The sequence below is a fragment of the Dermacentor silvarum genome, chromosome 6 (assembly GCF_013339745.2).
Source record: "Dermacentor silvarum isolate Dsil-2018 chromosome 6, BIME_Dsil_1.4, whole genome shotgun sequence".
NCBI classification, from domain to species: domain Eukaryota; kingdom Metazoa; phylum Arthropoda; class Arachnida; order Ixodida; family Ixodidae; genus Dermacentor; species Dermacentor silvarum.
The window spans coordinates 149,181,880-149,209,791 of NC_051159.1; the positions used below are offsets into that span (position 1 = coordinate 149,181,880).

Here is a 27,912-nt window from a genome sequence, read left to right on the forward strand (position 1 = left end):
GCGCACGCTTTGCATTTTCGCACACGCTTTCAGCTAAGTGTGATGTCGCCGCAGTCGCTCGGTTTGCTGCCATAATTTCCGCTGTTTTGGGCGTGCGTTTGTGTGTCTCACTTGTGCCACTTGTGCGTCCGTGATTTTTAAGGAGCAGCTAAATTCATAGTCCAAGGTGGATAGTCATTGAGTTGACTGTCCAATCTGGAAACGGCTTAGTGGCATCAAGGCTGTAAGCTGCTAAATGCGCATGAGCATCTTCAAAACTGTACAGCTTTTGGCCCCTTTCCAACTCTGGAAACATTCCTGCCGGTTTGCTGTAAGCTCGAACGTCGCTCGAAAGATGAGCACGAAAGTGAAGTTCCTGAGGTAAATAGGTCTAATATGTTTTGATTTGTTGATGAATTTGGCATGCGATAAATGACAGCTCGAAAAGATTTGCCGAAACACTGCGCGCACAAGTTTGTTTTGACGACCAATATGAGAAAATAAGGTAATCGCAGGGGCCTTTAACGCAAACCAGCCGCTGTCAGGGAACTATTTTGCTACCTTTTTCCTATTATGATGCGTGGATTACAATTCGACGCTGTTTACTGTGCCGTTGTCATTTGAATAGCGTGCGCGTGTTGGGCTAGTTGGTGATAAAATAGCTCTAAATGACACTGCAACACTGCACATTTATTTGCATATTCTCTTTAGTTGCGACACCACGCATTAAGTATGATGTAAATGCAACAAGATCTTTTATGCGTGCGAGTGCATAGTAGATAGAAAAACTAACCGAAGTAGATACGTTTTGCAATATTTGACTACTTTTTTTCCATACAGTGTCGTCATGCTTCAGTGCATGGCTGATATTCACTGGAAAAATATTTTTCGTCCTACAAGTGAGTCTTGGGACTGCTTTAGAAGTGTACGTGTGTCCTTTGTTACTTTGTATCTATATAAAACCTGTAATGTAGCTCGTAAGAATATGCTGGCAGGCTAGTTTTGGTTTGACATGATTGCGTAGCGCGCACGAACACCGCCGTCACGACCAAGAACGAGAAAACAAGTCAAACGCTGCAAGTAGTTCTTCAGAGCTTGGCCCGCAGGAACGCCTTCACAGAAACATGCGGTATATGTATGTATAATGTGCACGTGTACACGTACGAACGCCACCAGTTGCGCACTCACTAACGCTAATTAGATTGAGGCAGGCTCAGGCAGCGAGCCTTTTAGTAATGGCAAAGCTTCTGCCGCAGATCATGTAAAGGTCAGTTCATTAGAATTGTATGCCAATAGAAAGATTGGTTATCGTAATACTATTACAGTATTACTATATGTAATGTTTTTTTTTTTTTTTTTTTTTGCATATGACATGCGTAGCTCAGTTTCTCCCACCGCAGTTCGGTTGTCGGACAGTTCAGCTTTGCAGTATATTTTTGCTTAAGGTATACATATCCGGCCTTGTCAGAACGTGCATGGGCACAAACCGAACTTGCAATCGCTGAAGCATATGAGAACGTGTGTCCCTTGAATCTTTCGACAGACACGACTATTTAAAAAAATAATAATAATAAAAGTGCCCAGAAGTTGCTAATGAATAGATTATATCCGATGACAACTTCATCAAGCTGATATATGCATGCACGATTACAAGTTCAGTAACGTGACGAAAACAATTGTGCCCATGTGTCAATGAAAGGCAAGCTAATGGCAGTGGAGGTTGCGGATATTCCGCTTCCGCGCTCATCCACTCATCATCTGAAGTTCCCCCATGTATGTACTTACATTGTTTGAAAAGGTGCACGCAGCTGATGGACAGGTGTTTTTGCGCCTGCACTAGCACTTTCCACCTAGTGCGTTTAGGGGCCCGATACTATCCTGTGTCGGAGTTCTGAACGAGAAGGGAAACTGTCGCAGTAGCTGCACGAATATTTTTTGTTGGTGGTAGTTTTCTTGTTTCGCGGCTGACGCGGTCGTCACGTTAGGCCGTGTTTCGTGACAACACGCTCCGCTCCTGACGTCTCTCAGCTGCCATCATTGGCGGTGGCGGCCTCGCGGAGCCTCTGTGGCGAGCGGGCGCGGTCTTTTGTTAGCGTTCAAGTTGTGGGATTTGACGTCCTAAAACTGCACAGTAGGTAATGATGGACGACGTACGTAGTAGAAGGCACCGGATTACTTTTGACAACCAGCTGAGGTATTAACGTACACTCAAAGCACACGAGCGTTTTCACAGCGGAGCTGTTGTAGGTTGAGGCAACGCCTCCTATATCTGGAGGCGTTGGTTGAGGTTGCGCCGTCCGTCCGTCCGCCGGTGTCACGCAGGTCACGTGACCAGGAGAGGATGAGAGCCGCGCCGGGGGGCGTAATTCATTTACCAGGGCAGCTGGGCCCTCGGATTGTGGCGCCGCCGCACAGGAGAACGTGAACCACGGCGGCGCCTCGGATCTGTTTGTGCCCCGGTGGCCGCGGTGCCGGGGCGCCGACGCGAAATGGCTACGCTGCGCTCCGCAACACCCCAAATGAAAAAAATACTGATCCAGTCAGGTCCCTCTGATAGTCTGCTCCCTCTCTGATAGTGAGACTATATTTGGATCATCAAAACAGTGATGCGATGCGTTTATTTAGGAATAGCCGAAGGACGGGACAAGGCAGACCACTGTCACCTGCCAGACTTGTAGGCACAGCTGTGGCTGCTGTTAAGGGATCGATGCTATTCCTAAATAAACGCATCACTGTTTTGATGATCCAAATATAATCTCACTATCAGGGAGGGAGCAGTCTACCTGACTGGAGCAGTATTTTATAGACAGGTCTACCTGTCGGGGCACAAACACATGGATGAATCTTCCTCCATGCACAAACAGATCCGAGGCGTCGCCGTGGTTCACGTTCTCCCGTGCGGCGGCGCCACAGTCCGAGGGCCCAGCTGCCGTGGAAAATGAATTGCGCCGCCGGGGGAGGGCAGGTCACGTGACCAGCAGAGGAGTGAAGGCGCGCTGGGGAGGAGGCGACCAATAAGAGGGCGCGAGGAGAGGTGTTTCTATGCGCCACGCCCTTTCGGATACGGGCAGAGCTGCTGCCGACGCCGTCCGCGTTTCCCCGCGTTCGCGCTGAACGCGCGCGATGTCCGTGACTGCAGCCGACGGCTCGGCAGGTTTCGACCAGAGAACTGGACACTCGTCGAGTAGCATCGGAAGTCGCTGCCTTTTCTCGCCTCGCAACGTTTCTATATAAGTTCGTGTTGTAGATCTGTGTTAACTTGTGTTTACGCAATTGCATCACCTGCAACACGTGTATATGTAACACTTGGTGTAACTATAACACAGCTTCGCTGTTCGACCATCTTCACGGAGTGGAAGGGAGGTATAATTTTTTTCTTTGTTCTTTTTCTCTTTTTGCATCCGGCAAATGCGGAATACCGGAATGCGGCTTCCGCAGCCGCGAATCGAATTAGCGACCTCATGCTCGACGGCAGAACGCTGAGTCACCGCGGCGGGTAGCATTTGTGGTCTTCTCGAAATGTCTCGAACAGATTCACATGGTGCATGGGCCACAGGCTGCGCTTGCGCACTGGCGTCTATGAACGTTAATATTGATAGGTTATTTTAAAGTGAACTGTAATTTCTGATTTTCTGCCTGTGAAGTTGTGGTTGCGTTTTTTAGTTCAAGGTATAATAATGAAGGGAAACTTGAAACAAAAGATTAGCGTAGCTTGCACTAGTGGCGCAAGGCTAAAGAAACAGCGGAGCTGATCGGCACCTAGCTGGTCCTGGCCTTACGGGTTATGCTTTTCCGGAATTTATTGATTATTAATCGATTACCTGTTGATTGGCTATTGCAAGGTATTGGCCACGTATTTGGGCTAAGGTAAGCACTACCAAGTCATCCCAATCATTTTCCGGAATTTATTGATTGATCGATTCGCTATTGATTGGCTATCGCAAAATGAAGCGAGGCGCAGCTGTGCGCAGTGACGTCATCGCTAGGCGAGTTTTTGTGAACGCTACGCGGGGAAACGAAAAGCTTAAACAGCTCCGCTGTTAAAAGAATTCGAAAAATTAACGTAATATGGTGCCGGTAGTCCAACAAATATTTAGTCGCGCATCCCCCCCCCCCTCCACCCATGCCCGAATTTGGCAGAAGCGCACTGGCCACCACCGAATCGGAAAGGTGGACTTGTAGTGCAATCGGATCAAGGAAAGCCCATGTGTGTTTTGTGGGAATACAGAAAATTGAGTGCTGCACTTGTCCAGTCCAGCGGCGGTTCGCTGCCACCCTAGGCAGTGGGAACCCACTTCGATGCCGAGGATAGCTTTCTTGTCTATCGCTTGCATTGACAAACATGTTCTCTGCACATAATTATGTTCTTTTTTTTTCTTTCTATCGCTGTTTCTCATCTGAAGGAAAAACATTTTAGATGCACCGTTTCGAGAACATGGATTGATTTTTTTTTTTTTTTGAGGGGGGGGGGGGGGGGAGTGGGTTTCTAATATTCTACCTCTGGGAGATTCCTCTCCGACGCTTTCAAATGGGATGCTTGCTCAGTCGTCGACGAATTTCTATTTGTTTCGAAGCGATTTTCTTGCTATATTCTTAGTACATTATGTTGTCGTTAACTCCTTTGATTCTTCCCTAAAAATGTCCGTTGTTTTACAGTCAGAACTAAACGCCTTTTCTAATTCCGCCGTACGCTGGGCCAACCTCCTGGTGGGTCTTCAAAATGATCTTCATTTTCTCTTCAAACAATCAGACTATTACCGTAAATTTAACGAAATAGAGTATAGTGTACCTTTGCTAGCGTTTTAAGGCACATAGTCCAGTGCCAGAGGGCAAGGCCTGCGGCCTGTCCTCATACCAGGTTGTAGGTGTTCTGCGATGCCATTGCAGTGGGCGTAGAATTTGATGGTGTATATAAACTCGGAATATTTCACTGTGCTGGAACTTCCTGCCGAAAAGTGTGCAGTCTTTGACCACAGATCAAAGCCCCGGCCTAAAGACGGTTCGCCTACTGTTTATTTCCTGTACGCTCTCGAGATCGGATGCTGCGCGCCGCTTGCCATCTAAAGCAATGGCCGGCCGTATACCTTGAAGCGAGTCGCTTTCAGAATGTGTTCCTACCTCCACTACACCCAGGACGTTCAGCTCACCCCTTCCACATGAGGCACATCGCGTCGGTATGGCTCGCACTCCATGCGCGCACGCGCGGTTTATCACGGCATATGAGGCTCGATCGGTTGACATATCCAGAACGGACGAAGCATACAGTCGAAAGTAAACGTCGTGCAAGCTGCCCTCCTATATGTGCGTCTTTCGTACATTATTGTGCCTCTTGCTTTCTTTCTCTTACTCGTCTTTCAGCTCCCTTTCCCCCTTCCACGGTGCAGGGTAGCCGACCGGGCTCAGCCTGGTTAACCTCCTCGCCTTTCCCCCATTTCACTTGTCTCCCTTTTTGTGCCACGCCTCTTTCGGGCGGTGATCGTGAATGACGACCGAGCACAGCGTTTTCACCCTCCCAGAACCTTTTGTGTTTGAGAGTGACTCTTTTTGTTGTGTGCTCGCGTCGCCACATTTCACCTGCTTCGTTGGGGCGGTTCGCCGTTCTGCTTTGTGTGTGCGCGCGTGCGTGCATGAAGAAGCGAGACTGAAAGATTGAAAGAGTGAAATTTGTTTTTGTATGCTTCTTTTTCTTTTTATTTTTTTCCTCCTCTTTTTCGGCGCGGCGGAAGTTAAGAGAAATGCTCGCCGACTCCGGCACAGTGGTGCAGTCCCACGTTTTCAGACTTTCGATCAGTGACATCTTTGATATCTTTGGTAGCCCATATCGCAAAGCACAGTCTAAAGTATACCTACATCTGCTCGGAAACAGTGAAGCTGACGTGTTAGGAACGCTGTTAGGACCTGTTGTCCTTATAACCGAACTGAAGCCTTGGCTAAGCTCCAGACGAAATGCAGGTGCAGAGAGAGAGAAAGAAAAGTAATTTGGAGATCCCAAGGGTGCTGTGAAAATCGGATCTAAGCGAAGCTTTCATTCTTTGCGAGAAACACATTTCTTGTTTAACGACCATTTGAAAGTATAGTGCACATGACCAAGTTGGACACACTTTCACCGCGAAACGCCTATCTCGACGTAAGGTTGTGACGCTCGAACATGACGATGACATGACGTCATATTCGCGACTGCTTAGCAGTGCATCGACGCATGCGTTAGAGGCTTAATTGTAGGCTAACGAAAAGGCTGCAACTAAGTTAAGCTTATAGCAGTGCAATGGGCTCTGAAAAAGAAATCGATATAGGCGTCGTGTTCACGATATTAAAGCAGCGATACGGATTAGATTACGTGAGCTGACGTCCTAGTTAACATTTTAGAGAAGTGGACTACAGGGCAGGGTCAGCATGCCAACTGAACAGATTGGTACGAATATCTGATGTTCTAAAGAATGTACAATGTCGTCCACTGCTGTGTAGAGCGCGCGAACGGCCGGATGGATGGATGGATGAGGCTGAACCCTTTAAATCTGGCGGTGGCATACGCCACCTAGCCATGGCTATTAACATATTTTGTACTTTGTGGTGGGTGAAATTTCACCCCTGCCTTGATTTTAGCCACCACTCAGATAACCTCCGTTTCATTATTTCTACCCGCTTAAAGTCTATTTTGCCTTCACTGTCCTTAAACCCCAATGCTTTGAAAAAATGTGGTTGATCCCTCTTATATAGGAATCGGTATAGAACACGAAAGTGAAACGTGTCTTCACAGAAGTAGTGTAATGTTTATTGCACATTGATATATAATGTCTATTGGTGTTTTGTGGCTAAAGCGCCCTTAGGCGTTGATGCACCCACGCTGACGCCTGGTGGCACGTCTCCTCCATCACGACTACCAACGTCGATGACCATGAGCAACCGTCGTGCATATGGAAGCTGCACTACGCTGCACACGCTAGCACAACGCGAAAGACGAAGCACGTAACTGACACACTAATACAACGCGCAAGACAAAGCACGTAACTGAATCGTCACCGAGTCAAATCAGCGCGTACAGCGCGTCGTAATTGCAGCCTCCGCGATCAACTTCAGAAACATTTTCAGAGCTAATTGCGGAGGCCACGCTCCGCTGTGCTGAGTACGGTGAACGCCACCTAGGTGGCGTTGGTAGTGCTTCTTGATGCCAGCGTCCCTTCAAATGCTGGCATCGAGGCGTCGTAGTGCTGAGACCACCGAAGCGTTCACTGTCGGTGCGCGTTAGTGTCATAATGCAGTACTTCTCTTTTCTGCTCGTAGGCGGCGGCACCGCCCCGAGGTAGAGCGCGGGTACACGGAGGAGTGTTAGATATATAAGGCGCGTCTGTGTAGCTCTCTGCAAATGCGTTTGTGGCGCAATGGGTTAAACGCTCGGCGATCTATCGTCGCAGACGAGAGGTCGTGGGTTCGATTTCCAAATTTTGCATGTTTGTGGAACTTTTTCTTCTGGTTTCTTTCTTTGTATTATGTTCGTGTACATTGTAAGCTGACGTATTTCCGTGACGGAAATACGTCAGTGAAGTCTTGGTGGACCCCGGCATAAAACACTTTCGTGTTAAAAATGAGCCCCGTTGCTTTGCACTGTAGGGTTAAGCCCTTTACAGAAAAGTATGAGGTGTTCAGCCATTTCCTCTTCTTCTCCACACGCACAGCACAACGTGTCTATACCTTGGTACTTGACTCGGTACATCTTAGTCCGAAATAATCCCGTCCTGGCTTCAAACAGCAAAGAGCTTCCCCTAGAATTATCATAGATATTTTCTTTGGCAATTTCTTGCTTGAAAGTACTGTATGTTCCCAGTGCTGATTTCGTCTGCATCGTCCCGCCGGCGTTGCTCTGCGGGACGACACCTGGCGGCAGTTGCCATGGGTCCGAGATATCGTGCCCAGGAGCATGCGCCTCCTAATAAAGTTAAACATGCAAACTTGCGCGTGCTGCATTTAACCAGTGGTGAGGTTCTTAAGCGCCTTTGTTATCTCGAACAGTCCGTGAGCGCGCTTCATTTGTTGCGAAAAGACCGGCGAGTGTTATCAGCCGATACGCGTCATTCTATGGCATTTGCGGAGCCGCAAGCGCCCTCAGACCGTGTGCAGATTAGGGTAAACAAAGGCGCTTTTCAACGTCGCCACTCGTCATAAGCAGTTCCGCATGTCTATTAGGCTGCGCATGCTCCTGGGCTCACTATCTCAGACCCAGCAAATGCCGAACCACTTAGTAGTACACAGCAGTGCACGGAACTGTACATGTATGTAGATATTGAAGTCTCTGATGGGGAGGTGGCCTTGACGTCTGCCAGAGGAAGAAAAAAAAATCGAAAAAAGAAAAACGATGGCCGCTTCTTCTAAAATCTTTATCGGTTGACATCATTGCTCAAGTGCAAATTTTAAATCCGCAGATCCTCATCGTACGTTCTACCAAGATATTGGTTCCACGATATTGCAGCTTTGGGAATGTTCCTATGAAATCATAGCACTGTCCGAACATGAGGCCAAGTAGTCATTTTTACCCCTCGCTCTCGAAACGCATATACGTCTAAACACCAAAATGGGCTTCCACTCATTACGACACGAAATCTTTGAAGGACTGACGGCTATTTAAGCCGATGAATGCGAACGCAGTTTTTGTTCTCTGTGGTAGTAAGTCTGGCCGTCGGCTCAGTGTGATGTGTGGCACAGAATTCGGTGCTGGAGCTGCCTCTGTGTGTTAGTCCTGATGTTTGAAACCTTGCATTCTGAAGCGGATGTCGGGTCCCTGGCCCCGCCGACCAAGGCAGTTTTAAGCTCTGCCAAACTTCTTGTTTACATTGCTTTCGAAACTCAGGCTACCCTACGTTCAAGAAGGATGTTTATATATATATAATAGGTGTGTGTGTGTGTGTGGAATGAAATCCCGTTGCGGAGTTTCGCCTTCAACAGAAACGCGCCCATCTTCCTAAAGAAGTACTGACAAAAAATGTTTGTCTCGTATTTATTTCTTTATTGGCTAGCTGTCGACTTAGTAATTATGCTGTGGAGCCTCAAGTCACAGAGAACACAACACAGAATTATTCGTGGCGCTCTTGAGGAATTGAAGCTTCGTACCGTAATTATGGGAGTCAACAGCTAGCTAAAGAAATCAAGAAACGCGGGAAACAGAATTTCATTGCCAGTACCCCTATCAAGAGCTGAATCGAGATGACAGGTCTTGTATATTTTCTAATTTTATAAGTTAATTATTACCAGCCTTCTAGAACTTTTCTCTGCCCTTTACTCTTTCTGGTGGGCGCGAACGTACCCCGGCAAACCGCTCTTCTCTCTGATATATATATATATATATATATATATATATATATATATATATATATACAGGGTGTCCCGACTATCATGCACCAATATATAAAAATATGCAAAAAGCCACGTAGGTGGACACAACCAAGGTAATGTTGTTTGCCGTCGCTTAAAGATAATCAGAATGTCTTTTTTTGCATTCCGCTTAATTACATAATTAGTCATAATTAATTAACCAACTTCTCAAGTATTATGATTAGATGAAAAGTGTCAATGAGAACATTGTAGAGCAACATGAAAGACCCCCGATACAGCTTTACGATGCTCAATACGTGCTACATAAAAGCGGGCTTCTTTCACGCTCTGAAAAACACTTTTATGTAGCACGTATTGAGCAACAGAAAGATGTATCGGGGGTCTTTCATATTGCTCTACAATGTTCTCATTGACACTGTTCATCTAATCATAATACTTTAGAAGTTGATTAAGACTAATTATGTAATTAGGCGGAATGCAAAAAATAATCTGAGTATCTCAAAGCGATGGCAAACAACATTACCTTGGTTCTGTCCATCTACGCGTGGCATTTACATGTTTTAATCTTGGTGCATGATAGTTGGGATACCCTGTATATATAATATATATATATATATATAAAACAGTGAGAGGCGCGAGGAAAGGAAGTCCTTTCCTCTCGCCTCTCACTGTTATCTTCTATTTTGGAGTTTTTTGCGCTACAAAGTATCATGTCAAGTAAACACCAACTCGGCCAAGAAGGAGTTATTCTCAGTTAAGAAGTCATGCATGAAGCCATACATGGCTGGCCTCTTATGCCCTCGCTTGTGCGGAGGCGGTCCTTTGCGACGCCACTGAGCTATTAAGGAGCGAGAATTGCTGGGGACACAAACATGCCGCGCCAGAGAAGCACTAATAAGTAACGAACCCCCTACCGCGCTGGCCTTTCGGAAGTACCGAATGGAAGGAGCGAAACAGCCTGGAGCCGGCCAATTCTCGCGAAACGCCACGCTTGTGTGGTACTATATGCGTGCGTGATGGAATCGCCCGCGTCCTGTGCGCCTTGCACCTCCAATACTTTCCATAAGGGATGAAGTGCCGGGCCGATTAGCTCGCGAAGTGCTGCGGTGATTTTTACTCCGCATTTATCGGGGGAGCCAGGCCTCGGATGCGACAAAAAGCTTCGTAACCGCTCGCCCACTCATTCATTCGCTCCTTTCCATGCCTCGCGCGCGCCTATAGGTGCGTGTGTACACAGACGCGTAAACACACTTCGAGAGCTCAACGACTCTTATACACGCCGGGCCCACTTACACATATTTACGACACCCACACGACCGCTGTGTAGTGCCGCCTTAATTATCGTCGCTCCGGTCGACGCGCTACCCTGCGCTCACGCGCTCGCGAAAACACTGCCTCCGCATCCCCGAGTCGTAATACAGAAGACGAGCTCCTTTTTTTACGGCCTACGCGGTCTCGTCGACTTCGTCCGTTGCCCAAGCCGTTGTCGCATAGGTGGCGCGGCGGCCCTCAGATCCGGCACCCCCATCCATAGAGTTCCCGCCGCTGCCGACATCCAAGAGAGAGAGAGAGAGAGAAATCTGGAGCGAGTGCAGAGCGGTCCTTTTCTCCCCACCTATATATAGGACTCTGGCGTGATCCCGCGAACCCTCCTCGGTTTTTCTGCCGCTTGTCTTTGGCCCCCTATTCGCCGGCTTCTCCTTGCTGCTCTCGCCGGGAGGCAGCGGCCCTCTTGCTGGGCTGGTCGGGAAAGCGCTCCAGCGGCAGAGGCGCCGCACCTTCGCCCGCGGAAACCTCGCGGGAAAACGCGCTCTGACGCTCCACTCGGCGGTTGATGTTTGGCCGCGTGCCTCTATCGAATTTTGATGTTTTTTAGCGGCACGATTTCGAAAGTGAAATTCACTCTTCCGCGATGTCCATCTCCTTCCCCGCACAAAATCCATCTTCTCGCTCTCTCTTTTTCATTGGAGGGTGTGCAGATGGTGTGATCATCATCATCAGCCTATATTTTATGTCCACTGCAGGACGAAGGCGTCTCCCTGCGATCTCCAATTACCCCTGTCTTGCGCTAGCGTATTCCAACTTGCGCCTGCAAATTTCCTAACTTCATCATCCCATCTGGTTTTCTGCCGACCTCGACTGCGCTTCCCTTCTCTTGGTATCCATTCTGTAACCCTAATGGTCCACCGGTTATCCATCCTACGCATTACATGGCCTGCCCAGCTCCATTTCTTCCGCTTAATGTCAACTAGAATATCGGCTATCCCCGTTTGTTCTCTTATCCACACCGCTCTCTTCCTGCCTCTTAATGTTAGTCCTAAGATTTTTCGTTCCATCGCTCTTTGTGCGGTCCTTAACTTGTTCTCGAGCTTCTTTGTTAACCTCCAAGTTTCTGCCCCATATGTTAGCACCGGTAAAATACAATGATTGTACACCTTCCTTTTCAACGACAGTGGTAAGCTCCCAGTCAGGATTTGGTAATGCCTGCCGTATGCACTCCAACCCAATTTTATTCTTCTGTAAATTTCTTTCTCGTGATCAGGGTCCCCTGTGAGTAATTGACCTAGATAAACGTACTCCTTTACAGACTCTAGAGACTGACTGGCGATCCTGAATTCTTGTTCCCTTGCCAGGCTATTGAACATTATCTTTGTCTTCTGCATATTCATCTTCAACCCAATTCTTACACTTTCTCGATTAAGGTCCTCAATCATTAGCTGTAATTTGTCCCCATTGTTGCTGAATAGGACAATGTCATCTGCAAACCGAAGGTTGCTGAGATATTCGCCGTTGATCCTCACTCCTAAGCCTTCCCAGTCTAAGAGCTTCAATACTTCTAAGCATGCAGTGAATAGCATTGGAGAGATTGTGTCTCCTTGCCTGACCCCTTTCTTGATAGGTAACTTTCTACTTTTCTTGTGGAGAACCAAGGTAGCTGTGGAATCCTTGTAGATGTTTGCTAAGATATTCACGTATGCCTCCTGTACTCCTTGATTACGCAATGCCTCTATGACTGCTGGTATCTCTACTGAATCAAATGCCTTTTCATAATCTATGAAAGCCATGTAGAGAGGTTGATTGTACTCCGCAGATTTCTCGATTACCTGATTTATGACATGGATATGATACATCGTAGAATATCCCTTCCTGAAGCCAGCCTGTTCTCTTGGTTGGCTGAAGTCAAGATGGTGTGATAGGCATCTGAAATATTTAGAAGAGGAGACAGTTAAATTTCCCTGCTGATCTTGGGGCTCTCCTGGGATTTCGCGCGTAACTAACACGAATTCGTAAGCCAACGTAAGATATATTTCCGCTTCTGTTAAATTCGAATCGCGGTGTGTGAGGGATCTTGGAAGCACGGAGAGAAAAGTATATTGGTTGCTGCAAACCAAGCCACGAGTTATATGTTGGGAGTCCCGTGAGAACTGTTCTCTCGCGTCTACCGCTGGTACATTTACCAAAGGGGCTGCTCTAGTCCCGCCGACGGAGACGCAAGTTTCTGTCGCAAGGCGGCGCGACGTTTCCGTTTTTTTTTCTTTGATGGAGAAGCTTCTGCGACGTCCACTTTCCGCGGGAAAATGGGGGTGAATCAGCTGCCGATATTCCGGCTGGCGCCGCACCATCGTCTTTCTCCGGACCACCAGAGAACGGTGGCGGCAGCGCGCGATCGATTGCCAAGCGCCGGGATTACGCCGCCGGTTGCCCGCAGGTTGAACCAGGCGCCGGCGACCGGTGGCGCCACTTGGACGAACTGCACGCCGCGGGGGCGCCATGGTGCGACGGGTTGTTCTCACAGTTGCTGCGCGACCTGTGCTTTGTGAAACGAAGATGCCGCCCACCGCCTCACTCTTTATCTTTTTTTTTTTTTTTTCTTTGCGCGGGCGAAGGGAAACGCGGAGTAGTTTGAACCGACGGCAATTGGCGGTCGCGAGCACAGTTTATGCCGCGGTTATTTCTTGGTATTTCCAGCGCCTTCATTTTCATTCGGGAGCTGCGTAGAAGTAAGGAATTAAGGAATTAACGCGCGCAGTTTTTAATTTCCAGTGCAGCTGCGGAAATTTTTAAGTGCAGCACCCGAGGGCATTCCATCCAGGCTGACTTGTGGCGCTCCCGTAATGTGACGACCTCATTCGTCCTCAGAACCGGGCGAGTTTTATTTTTAGTTTACTTAATTTTTGTCAGACTCGGCGATCGCTCGTTTTGCAGCTGTGTTTCTGAGTTCGCACGAGCCATTTCTACGTCCTGGAAAAATTCACCTCGAAGAGGGGGTGCCACAAGAGTGCTGCTGCAGTTACAGCCGCGACCATTGACCGAAACTAATCTGCGAATCTGTAGTGCGCAGAAAGCTCAGCGCCCTATTCGCCCTTTAACATCCGCAGCAGTCTCTGTACTGGATGTTGAAACAACAGCGGCGATCGGGACGGGGGGCTCGTTAAAAATGAAGGTCTCTCCACAGCGCTTGTTCACCTAATTAACTTTGCGAGGCGCTCGCTTAACTTTCGTGTTCGCAGTTGTCGCCGCGGTTTCTCCTTCGCAACTCCCCTTCGACGGTCACGTTCTCTAACTCTTCCTTTTTCTTTTCGGCGTTGCTGCGCTGAGGATTAATGAGTGTACGTGAGCTCCTCGCTACGAGCAGCGTTCCGCCGAGGTTTCGCAAGAGAAGCGCGCGCAGATGAGCGGGGCCTTTTCTCTCTCTCGCTCCTTCCCCCCGTTTCCCATCCTTCCCGAGAAACATCGCCTCCTGGCAGTTTTCTCAGCAGTTGTGGCAGCGCGCCGCCAGCGGTCGTGCTCGGTCTTACGAGCCGCCCACTGTTTCGCGTCCCACCTTTAGTCTCCCCGCATCGTAGAGAAGCCTGAGAGCATCCTTTTTTTCCCCCAAGTCTCTCTCCCTTTCTTCTAATTTCAACACCGCACCCAGCTCCTCCTCTCGGGGCGAGACGCTGCCCAAAAAGAGTCGCAGAAAACGAGACGATAGAGCGACGGTCCTTGCGTGTCCGGCTCCCTCGCCCCGACTCGGAAAGGACGCAGGGTCTGGATGAAGGGAGAATGAAGCGGGCAGCGACCGCGTCCGGCGTGTGGGCGACGTTGCTGGCTGGGAGGCGCGGCGGCGGCAGTGGACGCCCGAATCGCGCCGCCGTGTGACCGGCAGCAAGGCGCGCGGTGCGAGCGAGTGTGAGCGCGTGCGTGCGTGCGTGGGTGTGGCGTGGTGAACGACGACGCTCCCGTCGACCGAGAGTGCGTGCGTGGGAAGAGCGGTCTCGCTGTTGTGTGCGCCTCCGCCAGTTTTTTTGAGGCCTCCCGTCCAACGGCCACGGTTTAAACCGCGTGTCCCGTTCTTGGCTCGCTGCGCTTATACCGGCGATCATGGAGAAAAGCGAGAAGAAGCCGATGCGCTTCTCGTTCCGGCGCCGTCCCAAGAGCGTCAGCGTGGACCGATCCGAGCCGCACATCGTCGCCGACGCCAACATTGCCCAGTACTTGGAGAAGATGCACTACATCAGGTAGAGAGGCTCGCGGGCTGTGGTTGTTGCTCCGCGCCCGGACACTGCTTTCCGCGGTAGCGCGCGGCGCTCTCACGTTTTAACTGGGAAGGGTAGCACCTGGCGATGAAAGCAAGCGTAGTTGAGTTTCTTGCTTTCGGCTAGTCGCCACGCAATGACCCTTCGCTTCTCTCAAAAGCGGCGAGCGCGCCTTCGCGTTCGGCTTCGCCGCAGCAACATCCCTAATGCGGCGAAGCACGCTTCGGCGGGGCATTTTACTGCGCTAGGCTGTCTCGTAGTGCTCGTCGTCGCCTTCTACTTTGCCCTGCGACGCCAGTGGGGTTTTCCTGTGCCGTAACCATCACTCTTGTTAAAAATGATACGAAACCTTATTTGAAGCATCGCTGTATTCGCAACATTAACGTATACCACTTTGGTATCACATGTGCATGTTTGTGACGTAAGGTTAACAGCTGTTTACGTGGACATTTTAATTCAATGTCCAAAGACATATAATCATTTGCATTGACCCTTCCGATTCTGTAGACACACAAGGAATGAGTTTACACTGACTTTATTATCCACTCTAGTGCTTGTATGTGTATATTTCGAGCTTCTCTTAAAGCTGCGGCTTTCTCATACGCACACATGTACAGTAGAACCACGCCGATGCGTTTTGCCGGCTATAACATATTAGAATCCAGGTTCCTTTGACACCAACTGCACCTTTACTACATGCGCGTAATACGCTTTCCTGGCTGCTATGTTCTACTTCTGCAGTCTAGGAGGAGTTCTACTGCATCTGGTTTTTCATGAAAGGGTGCCGTGATTCACAATTGGTTCATTTTGTGGTGCACCCGAGCGTGTTTTCTGATACATGTATACTTACATATATCTTCATGTGCAGCCAGGAAGAGGCCGTCAAGATCGACCAAGAGCTCTTCTCGGAGTATGCATACAGTTTGGACCAGCTCATGGAGCTGGCGGGCCTCAGTGTAGCCACTGCAGTCGCAAAGTCCTACCCTAAGGCGACCATGACCAAAGGCGCCACCGTGCTTGTCTGCTGTGGACCTGGCAACAACGGTGGTGATGGGCTCGTTTGTGCCAGACACCTTAAGCTTTTTGTGAGCTTTCTCTTTTTTCTGCTTTGTACGTATATAACACTTCTGTTTGCCACAGTGACCTCGCAAATGTTGATTTAGTTCTTATAAGCTGCAGTTTTCTGTGGCCAAAAATGAAGGTTTGATTTCCAGTTGCCGTGGACACATCCCGATAGGCAAAATACAAGAATGCCCACGAAGTGAGATTTCAGTGAACGTGAAAGGTACCACGAGGCCAGATATAGTGTAGACCTCTCCATCATGGCCTCTCTTATAGGCCGGTTTGCTGTGTCGAGAGGAGCCAGATTCAAATTGTTTCAGAGTTCTTCACTATATAGTGTCTTACAGAAACCATGTGCAGTTCTGAAGCATAAAAATGCATCTATAGATCAGTTGACCAATAAGTTTGTTAATCGCTCACTTAAAGCAGCTGATGTTAAAGATTAAAGTTCTGTGGAGCATTGTGGATGGCAGTGTCTAATGTTCCTGTGCTATTGCCTCCCGGCCTGGTGGCAAGGGTACTAGGCTGTATCAAGGAAACCAAAATTTGTCAATAACATCCTCCGATATGTGTCTTGAAATTTATGATATGCTAATGTCAGACAACATTCTACCAAGTTCACTGGTCAAATAAAACAGTGAGGACGTTGCTGCATGTGAAACGACCAAGGTCACAATTACAATTCTCAATAACCACAAAAATGACAGAATGAAAATATGGGCACATAATATGAGCATAGTTTATGCTGCATCTTGGTAATGCATGTAACGCAGGCTGAGGGTTTGCATCAACTACCCTCTTCTTTCTGTCATTGTCGATTTATGCAGGGTTATGAACCATCAGTGTTCTACCCGAAGCAGTCCAACAAGCCTCTGTTCCAGAACCTGACCAAGCAGTGCCAGGAGATGGAGGTGCCATTCCTGTCCTTCCTTCCAGACTCGCAGCTCATTGCAGACTCCTACAATGTAGTTGTGGATGCCTTGTTTGGGTTTAGCTTCAAGCCTCCTGTGCGGCCAGAGTTTGCAGACGTGCTTGAGAAGATCAAGAAGGTGAAGATCCCAGTGGTCAGCGTTGATATTCCCTCAGGTGAGCATCGGTGTTCTTGGACACATGTGCAGCGTGTTTTGAGCTTTAATTATTTAGATGTCAATACTACATGTGCTTCTGTCAAAGTCATCCTGAATCACTTGAGTAGTATGTGCCGCTGTGCCATGCCTCTCAGCTTCGCCTGTGGTCCATATATTATAGTAGAGCGTCAGAAAAGCTGGAACTTGAGCCCACAATGCCTATTTAATTAACATAACAAATGCCGTGATGTGCATACTATATCAATCAAATGGTCAATCCACTTATTTGACACATATACAGAGTACACTTTGCACTCAGATTCTGCACCAATAGCACTTTTCTTTTTTTTAGAGCGAAAGCTCTACTACGCCATGTCTCGCAAGGTCATTCATTGCATTGCATTGACCTTGACCTGCCGGAGCGCAAGTGTGGCAGGTGTCATGTCACGCCACGTGATCCGCTGTGAAGAGGCGTCGCAGCTGCGCTCGCTCGAAGCCTCGTGTTGTGGTACCACGTGACTAGGCGAGGGTTTAACAGCTGCTTTGCCGGCGCTTGGTCACTGAGTCTCGCCATGGATGGTGCGCCAGCTGGGCCGTCTGTGCATGCGCTTCAGCGCAAGCGACAGGCTGATTCCAATTGTCCAGTAGATATAGCTAGACGGCAGGATGCGAAATCTCAAACAAAAGCAAAGTTGGCTGCTGAAACACCGGAGTAAAGGGAGGCCAGATTAGCACGTTATAGAGAAGCTTACCAAGCGCGGAAGCATGCATTAATGAAACATTGTGTGCACAGTCTTTGCAAAACCAAGCCAAACAGACCTTTCGCTCGTGATAATCAGGTTTACTAGAGTTAAATCTCAGCTAATTTTTTTTGTCACCATCATAAAATAAAACTTTGCCATTGGTATACTAGGCTTGTCTGCTTGGAAAAAATTTATGCCTGTCATGTTCACACCTTGCCATTGAAGAAGTGAGCTCCTTCAGGCATGGAATTTATTTCACCATTTCAGTCACAAACTGAAAGTCCTGACATATAAAGTTTTGCTCAGCACTAGTTTTTACTTATAGTTTGTGGATGACTAATGTGGTAATGCTTATCTTTTGGCACACTGCTTATATAAGGTTTACATTTACTCAACTACAGCTGGTCTGTTTGAGCATGGGCACAACAGAAAAGGCTCTGTATATGTCTGGTGCCCCGTGAAACTCCGGGATAGAGTGCATGTGACCCTTACTGACATTGCATGTGAACAATATATCAGACCTTACAATCACCTCATGTGCTTGCTGTAATTTCATTTGTTGATGTAGGTGAAGTAGTTGTAATAGTTCTGCATGAGTTCATTTTAGACAGGGAAATGCAAAATGGCATAAAATTAGTACTCGCTGGAGGTCCCCATAAATAATTCTGTGCCACATGCATGGTATAAAATTAATGAAACTTTGTTGCCATAACCCTTGATCCTGTTTGCTGTGCTTGTTTATTATCACTACCTGCAGTTGAAGTTCCCAAGAGAGTCAGTTTCCAAGGCACAATTAGCTTACTCACTACTGAATGGGGACCTAAAGGGGCTCTGCAACACGTTTTTTTCCAAAATTGAGAACACTCTGGAGTGAGTGTGATGCCTTTCAATGAATATATTTCTGCAGAAATCTTTTTTAAAGGACCTACTAATAACGGAGATATAGAGAGGGCACTGTTTACATTCCCCATTTATCTTCAATGTAATGTTTCCCTCAGCTGGGGCAACACACATAGCAGTGCACTGCCTATTGCTCCATTCTTACTTTTTCTTTTTTGTGCGGTGCTCTTACGGTAACCCTTCAAGGTTGACGTCTGACAAAGGTGCTGGAGAGTGACAAAGGAGTGATGACAGGACAGGCGGGGCACGTTAACAACCACCGCTTCCTCATCTGCAAGAAAATTGGAAGGGTGTATACGCGTGTGAGCTTTTGCTTGGGAGCAACTCATCATCTCCATCAGCCTATCTATGTCCTCTGCAGGGGGAAGGCCCCCCCCTTCCCCCCCCCCCCAAGCGACCTCCAATTACCCCTGTCTTGTGCCCGCTGGCCCCACCTTATGCATGCAAATTTCCCAATTTCATCAGACCACTTCTCTCTCTGCCATCCTTGGCTGCACTTGCCTTCTCTTGGCACCCACTCTATATCTCTAATAGGCCTCCGGTTATCTTCCCTATGGATTACATGGCCCGTCCAGCTCCATTTTTTTTCTCTTACTGTCAACTACAATATCAGCTACCCCCGTTCGATCTCTAGTCCACACAACTGTCTTCCTGCCTCTTAAGGTGAGGCCTAAGAAACAGGGAGTAACTCATATATAGTCATGCACAATTGCCGAATAGCTGGTGTGTATAGGCTGTAGTGCACCGGTCCATGATGTCACAGGCGGGACATTTAGAGGGGGGCCTTGATAGCCCCGGACGAGAGTGATCAATCTGTTACGAGATTGTGGGCTACTTGTTGCATGCAGCGGAATAATATTTGCTGGCGTGTTCACGGCAGCATTATGGACAGATTGCAAACATTTTTTTACTGTGTTCAAGAGTGTTGCAGTGTCCCCTTTAAGAAATAGTAAAACTGCCTCTGTATTTGCAGTAAGCATTGTTGTGTAAATCAAGCTGCAACAGTGTGAACTACAATTCATCGTTGAGGTTGATACAGTGAAAGTTTACCACAAGGTCTGTCGGATTCTGTTCCCAGTTTAAACATTGCAGACCCTATCCGGAACCTAACCAGCAATAAAATAAAAAGGAGAAGAGAAAAAGAAAAACACCAAACAGACACAGTTACAAGATTTACAGTCAAACCTCCTTATAACAAAGTCACATCCATCACAAAATTATCTTTGTTATACCTAATAGTCATAATTCATAACAAGTATATATGCTTTACATGCTGATATTGGTGAGAAACATTTCAGATTTACTGCATTATAGTATTCTATATATCCATGATTCATTATATTAATTTTTGGCTGTATTGTCTTGGCAATTAGGCTGGGACGTGGAGAATGGAGGCGACGCAGAGGCCCTACAGCCGGAGTGCTTGGTGTCCTTGACAGCCCCGAAACTGTGCAGCCGCAACTTCAAAGGTCGATGGCACTGGCTAGGAGGCCGCTTCGTGCCACCCGCGCTGGCCGCAAAGTATGAGCTCAACCTGCCCCCATACCCTGGCACTGAGTGTTGCCTCCTCCTCACCCCGCCAACATCCTCATGAGGCCTCTGCCACTCACTGAAACAGCAGCTGGCCAACCCTTGCTCCGTCTGTTATTATTGTTCTTTTTTTTTCCTCTGTGGGCTCAAGATTTTTAAGAGCTGAACATTGCATAATGGTTGCTTGCAGTACTCACTTCCTCATTCAGCTGTAACGCTTGTATTGAACCTTTGGCATTAACTGACCATGCATGCAATTTCTGTCATAACATTCATCAGTGTGCGTTGGTACATGTTGTACACGCGAGAATGGTTTGTCTGAGCTGGTTGGTTGCACAGCGTAAGATGACTTCAGCAGAAAACGTAGATTAGGACAATGAGACAGGAAATGTGCTGTGCTCAGGTGACTGCCATCTGAACATCTGTTCGATACATTGAAGCATAACACAGGAGAACTCATTGAGAGCACAAAGCTTGTGAAGCCCATAACTGTGTTATGAATCAATGCATGCAATAAATGCTTTGTTGCTAGTTGCTGAAGTGTCCTGTTGACCTAGTCCATGTTATCAGCTGAAATAATTTAGCTATGCTTTACACTTAGCTATGCTCATTTTAAGCCATGCAGTGGGTCCACTTTTGCATTTTCAGTGACAAAGTGCAGTGGAACGTTATAAGAACTCTCATTGTCATGTTCCAAGGCTTTAGGGCAGCAGGAGTGCTACAGAAGGCTCACCACATGACTGAGCAATGGCTTTTGTGATGCGACTGCTAAGATGTGCATTTTTTTACTCTACAAGCCAAGTCATGCTTGAGTAGTTGTAACAGTGTAAGCAAGCAAAACATGAGCCCACACTGCATCCACAAGCACAGTGTACATTTGAAGCAACTAGCATCAGGCAAATGTTTTTGCTTGCTGATGATCACTTTTTGCAGACTTTCAGTATTCAGTGTGCATGTTGTTGCTTATACTGACTACGCAAAGTTTAGAAAAGGCTATTTACTGCCAACGCTGCACTGTCCTACTGTTTCAAGCTTTGGTGCCGTTGAGCCTTCAGCAATGGCCATTTTGGGCTTTTGGTACTTGGGCAGAATTATTAATCAACAAGCAGACATGTGTCTGTTTATGGCACAAGTAGGGAGCTAGCCGTTACAATTTGTCAAATTTGGAGTAGCACAGTCTTTGTTGTCTGCATGTAAATTAGAAAGGTTGTTGAGATAACTGTATTGCCTTACTAAAGAAAGTTTGTGTACAGCTTGTGCAGATTTAGCAGTGAGCTTATTCACTGTGTCAGATAAGCCCCCACTGAACTCTGTGCAAGACCAGCAATGTTTCAGCAGTTACACACCTGTATTGTTACAGTCATTTGGCAATATTGATGAGAGCTGGTTTGTATTTGTGTACTGCTATGTGCAGGGAAGGGCAGGTAGGGTAGACTAAACAGTAGCACAGTGTAATCCTTCCGATTGAAAGGACTACTTAGAAAGGCCCATCATAGAATGATTAAATCTCATGCATTCGTCGGTTTCACCGAACTTTGCCGACTTTGTCATGTGTTTGCTGCCACTGAACTAGACTCTCTGTGCCGAAGTCTTTTCATAGAGTTAGGTGGAAGCTAGCTGGAAAAAAAAAAAAAAAAAAAGAGAGAACTCGGAAGGCACGTTATATGAGTCATTCAATGTAATGAGCAATTATTTTCAGAGGTTTCTGAGCCACATTGTACAGTTTTCACCTAGAGTTCCACAGCCACTGCTGCGAATGATGAGTACTGCCACTGGGCTCTATGACAGGTCTCTAATAGCACGCCCAGTGCTCTGTAGCTCAAAAGTGGGGAGTGCTGTCGACATGAAAATTTCTGTGGCTTCTGAGAAAAATTAGTTCTGCAGACGCCATTGTACACAGCCCAGTGATGGCTCTTGTGTGCAGTGCCTAAAAACTTGCAACAATGACTATACAGTCAGCCTCGAAAGTTTATGAAGCGCGAGATTTAAGAAAAAAGCTCAATATCTGCCAAGTTTGGGCATGCAATGTCTAAATGAATGAAAAACTGCATTGTTGGCACATACTACTACAAACACCAATTTTCAATGTCAGGCTGTGTGCCCAGGATTTGTGTAAATTCAGCTTTTTTGCAGGTACTGTGCTCTGTAAACCTCTTCAGCCAGCACTATTCAATGAGGGTTACAGTTGGGATATATGATCAGGCTCTTGTGGCACTCTGCTTAAAGGTTGTGGAGGACAACGGCTTCCTAAGCTTTACAGCACTCATCAGACATGGTCTTCAATGCAACACCTGGAGTCAGTGCCAGTCATGCCTTGGTTGGCTTAGGAACCTTTGAAAATGACTGTACATTGGTTCACCTTATACCCAAGGCAAACAACTGTGCAATCATGTTACTGTTTATTATATTATATTACTATCGCATGTGCCAGTGGTGTGTTGTAATTTTGCTCAGCCTTAAACCAAGCATATAAATAACTTATAGGCTGGCCATGGAGGCATGGCACTGATGTAATTGTATTGTGCATATCCTTTTCTGCATGTTTGTTGCAAAAATTCTTTGAAAGTTCAAAGCAGATGCCAGACTCTTAACAGGCACTTGTTGTACACAATGTTTTTGAAGGTGAGCTGTGGGAAGGCATTTAAAATTTCCTGCCCTCCTAAAAATGGTGTTTCTCATTGTGTTGAACAGGTGCCACAATAGGAACTTTGTCCTTGACCTCATTCCCTTGTTTGTTTGTGATGCATGTTGAGAACTTTGTATAAATTCTAAATGCTTTCTTTGTTGCCCAATATACAGATAAGCAAGCTGTGGTGCCTAAGTTGGTAGCCATCAAACCTGATATGCTAAGTGGTGTAACTCAAAAGACTAATCAGTGCTTACATTAAGTCACGGTGAAAGCTTCGCTACTTGAGGTACATCAGGTGGTTGCAGCCCAATCTAGAATGCCAAATATTACTATCGCATATGTGCCTCATTTTGATGCAAAGCCTACATGTGCATGTACATGCACATGGAACATCAGTCTCCATACTTGTGGGTGAACACTTTTGTTTTCTTTCATTACAACTTTTATCTACAAGTTTTTATGGAGAGTCATGTATATTTTCAGTGGACAGTTGGTGTAGTCAGTACACTGGTTCTGGTAACTATTGCCAGATTTCGACAACCAGGCAGGCTGCCATGCTCAAGCACAAATGTATGAAACCTGTGCTTAGTGCACAGATCTTAATGTACAGCTTTTATCAAAGGTTTCAAAGCCACTTCACTAGTGTAATGTCTGTTGCCAGGTTTTGTTGCAGTACTCCTATGGCACATCAGAAGCTTGGGAGAGCGATAAGCAAGTTGTGGAGTGTTGGGAGTAATGAAGATCTTACACAAGCCACAATGTACAGCCCAGTCACGGGTCTGGTCAGGCACAGCCTCCTTGAAACTTTTGACGAAGGCTGTGCAATACCTAGCTTTTGCAGACAAACATGCACACTGTAATTATTGTTACCAGGACACTGTGCTTATCTTTCTGCTGAGAAAATGGAAGGGTATTTTCTCACTATGGACTGTTTGGTGTATACTGTAGCTACTTCCATAGCAGAAATACAGGCTTTGTACCGGTGTTATCCATTTCTTGCTCCAATCCGCAGGCAAAATAGCAATGTGAAACTTGCAAGTAGAATATGCGGTTCAAAATGGATCTGCAGTGAATACAGGTTCTTAAAGTTGGTTTTTGAATTTGCAATTTAATGTGTGTGTGTGTCACATAAGTCGGATTTTATTGCAACTGACACATTTTGTAAAGTCTGCAGTTATAAGGTTGCCTTTTCATTTTTTGCTCTACTTAAAAGAAGCTTAGAAATTTAGCATTGTTATTTACGGAATTTCTGTCTTTTAGGATACTAGTCTGAGCAGGACATCTAACTGCACACTTAAATTTGAAGCATGAATACAGTTTAACAGGCTCAATGCTGTTAAATGGTTTCATGTACACGCAGTGTAGTTGTGTGCAGCGCTACTGAAATATGAAGCCATATGTGCTCAACTCTGGTATGGCAATGCTTAGCACCTTTTAAAAGGAATTGTGTAAACTCTCAGTGCCCTAGGTACAGTAAAAGGTCACATCCTGCTTTAGCGAGTGCTTTTCTGGTTAATGTCCTCACAACTCTAATAGCAATTCAAGAGTGCAGTGATTAATACAGAAACAATTTTGACTACTTCAAAGACTGCTTAAAATGCATGGATCACAAGGTCTGAGTAGCTGCTAGGAATCTGAACAGCTTGGACACTTGAAAATATTCTTTAACATGTAGCTGATGCCATGTAGAAACCTGTGCAAAAAGAACTTACCTTGTATGCTAATAAATTACTTGGAGCTGCACGAGCCTTCTGTGCTAGGATTTGATGTGGCAGTATTTTGATCACGGCTTAGAACATAAAAATTCACCGATGATTACGGTACTCCCTAATGCAAAATTTGGCTTCACAATATATTGGCTAGTGCAGACAATCTGGCTCGTGCGCCACGTTGCAAACGGAGAGAAGTGTGGCGCGACAGCCTCGCTAATCTGGAAATGGTCGGAGCCAGCGCGTGGGTGACGCATGGGCGCAATTTACAGCAGCCACGGTTGACACGCCTACCAGATGACGCGCGCTATTCTGGCGCCATCTTGTAGCCATCGTCGCTGCATTACGCTTTCGCCATGCCCTCTTCCTCCTCCGCTTTCTGCTACTGCTGCACCCTCTTCCTCCGCTTTCCTCCTCGCATTTTTCATCCCCCACTGCGCTCTGCATTCGCTCTTTCATTCTTTGCTGTACTTGTTTGCTCGGTTACGCCGACGCTCGCCACTGAAACAGGCGCCCAAAAGCTCCACTCTAAAATGCCACATTTTAAAGTGAAGAAAGCAGGGCACAGGGCATAAGTGCCTTGACCTAGGCGTGTCCGTGTAGAAAATTTTAGACTGTTGTGAGGGCTGGCTAGTTATATGTGCTACATAGGAAGTGATAAGCTTCATTTACCGTTATATGTGGACGTTTTCTGAAGCTATATGGTCAACACACCGTTGTGCAAACACAGAGAAAGGCAGAACTGTTTGGAAAAGTTTGCTATGCAAAGCAGTGCTAATAAAAACACGCATCATCTGTCGCACAGAAGGGCAGCCTAGTCTTGCAGCTCAAAAATGCAATAGCGTAGGTGCTGTATTCAGTGGAAATTTGTAGCAATCTTGAGAAAAAGAAAAGTATTTGCCTGCTGTGCCTTTATTGTAGCACTGCAAGAATGGCATCACTTGCTGTCTAGAGTAGTTATGTGCTGACCATTGCGGCAGATAGCCAGGAAGCCTCGAGCAACCCCAACAGCAGTTTTCATATTTTTCAAACCTTCTTGAGCACAGTGCATGTTTTAGGATGCAGCTGAGCATTCTGTTGCTTACTGAAGCCAAGTAGGAGAAGCAAACGTGCCTAGAAAAGACAAGTAGGGCCAAGAATCTTGTCATTTGGATTGTGCACAATACAGTATGCAGTGTCGACTTGGCAAGAGCTTTGAAACTGTAAAATGTGAAGCTTGCTGCTTGTACGTCTGGTTAAACTAGCGTTGATGTCGTCACTGGAGGCCTGTGTATACAGATTGTAATCACATTTGCATCACCCATTGACAATGCCCATCCCTAGGCTGACTTCTAACACTTTTTTTTTTTTCGTGTTTATCACAGGCTAGTTAGCGCAGAAACCATGTACAGAATGAACACTCATGCGATCTGTTTTGTGCAAATAATGCATCTGGCACTTGTAGTTAACTAAGTGGCCAAGTAAAAATTAAAACATGCTGTTGTCTGTACTAGAGTCGGGTTACTTAGCATGCACTCCCCTGAGCAAGAGTTAACGGATCAGGGATCCCGCAAAAACCCCGATTTTATTCTTCACCTTTGAATGCAACTTGAAATTCATGTCTGCAGTACAAGCTTGGCATTGCAAGCATCCTAGTGCACTAGCCAATTTCAGTTCGTGCATCTGAATCGCGAAGAAATTCAAATTCAGTGTTTTTAGACTAACCTGTGGTCCGTACTCTCTTGCTTGCAAGTGTACAGTGTGAACAGGTTGTGGTGTACACACGACAAACAAGGAACATGCAGGCATATTGTCTGCATGCGCGCCTTTCTTGTATTTATTGTGCTGACACCACTGATATTTTTCCAAATTTGATTATCTTCAAGTGTAGTGATCAGCTGAGAATTCAAGTGGTATCAAAATCTGGCAGGAAGAAATTAACATGAACAGCAGTGCACACTCCGTGCTCTCTAAAATTTGGTCTTCAATAGGCCTGCAGTAGATGCAATATTTATAAATTACATTCATTGCAGGAGCACCTGTGCAAATCACAGCATTTTAACATTCTTCATGTCAGATCCAACTGGACTCAGTTTCCTTTTCAACAATGCAAATTTTTCACAAAGATGACTTCGGTGTGCTGGCCAGGACTGATCTCCATACTTGCTGCTGTGCAGTATATATCCAGTGCAACCAAACCACAGGCAGAGATAGACAGAACAAACAAAACTGCCGGAGACTTGTACAAACAACTTTGGCAATCACGCAGACTCATGCCGACCTGGGCTTATGATGAATCCTATGATTACAGGCAACTAATGATGCAATGAATGTGCTAAACATTGCCCAGACGTGCAGGTCCACTTACACCACGAAGTTGTACCACTTCCATTTTTTTTTTTGAAGCAAGGGCACTGAATTGACAGTACTAATAGTACCAATATAGAAAGTAGCCACAATTTTGCCAAACACATGTTGCAACTTCTCTCCCGCATAGTCTGCACACGTCTGCAATTACTGGATAAGTTCCCCCTCTCGCCCCTCCACTTCTCAGCTCGTAATGTGTCCTTAATAGTGTGTCATTGGCAGCTGCACTCTTAATATTTTTACATGTCTGCTACCTAGACTGACCATCTCCATGCCAAACTTCTTTGGCACCTCATGTAACCCTCAGCCAAATACAAGTGTTAGCACTGCTCAATGTATGGCATGGGAAAAAAAAAAAAGCCCACCTTGGGCATAATTATAATTGGAGATGGCTATGACACTCTTCCCGACTTTTATACTTGCTTCTATTGTGCTTACATATGCGGACAAAAATGAATAAAAGCTCTCACATTGGCACTTTTCATGTATGTGTGAGTGCTTGTAGTCATAATTTTGTAACATTTCTTACTTGCCAGTGTTTAAGCAGCCCTGGCAGCGTTAGCATCATGTCCCAGGTATGTACATATGTGTGCTGTAATGGCCACCTGCAGCTTACTTGCGTGGCAAAAGAATGCAGAACAGGCATTCCTAGGTACACTACATAGCATTTCTCTGTCAAACACAATGCGATATGCTGGAGCATTGTCACGTGAATGCAGTAACCAAAGGAAAGCGCTTTGCAGCACTAACAATGCTTCACGACACACTGGCCACAGCAAATCTGACGGTATCTGCAGGGGAAATGAATACATATTACACGTCTCATTGCATGGTGCAGCGGAACACCACCTGCCGGGTGTGTTCCATGTCCAAACGCCTCAGCACCAACGTGGCTCATAGCATTAACGAGTAAAACTAAACGATAAATGTCCATTAGCATATTTCAGCAGATCTACCCAAAAGCTATCGCTTGACTGACAATCATCCTTTCATGATTTCTACTCAATTTATTTCCTGTATTTATGCATGTGGCTGACTATAAAACAAAATTTCACCTATAATGCCATAGCTCGCAAAATATGTGCAGCAAGCTTTAGAATATTT

The 27,912-nt window shown here is 46.5% G+C and overlaps 1 protein-coding gene across 2 annotated transcripts; it reads left to right on the top strand.

Moving 5' to 3' along the window:
- The first annotated feature begins 82 nt into the window (after positions 1-82).
- Positions 83-27,285, top strand: LOC119456211 (NAD(P)H-hydrate epimerase). 2 transcript variants are annotated; one of them, XM_037717845.2, is made up of 4 exons: positions 83-360; positions 15,691-15,907; positions 16,712-16,970; positions 19,968-27,285. In XM_037717845.2, the coding sequence occupies exons 1-4, from the start codon at positions 236-238 to the stop codon at positions 20,186-20,188; spliced, it is 822 nt and encodes a 273-aa protein (XP_037573773.1). In that variant the 5' UTR covers positions 83-235; the 3' UTR covers positions 20,189-27,285. The 2 variants fall into 2 exon arrangements, with proteins under 2 accessions (XP_037573773.1, XP_037573772.1); XM_037717844.2 differs by lacking the exon at positions 83-360 and adding an exon at positions 13,808-14,804.
- Positions 27,286-27,912: the final 627 nt, after the last annotated feature.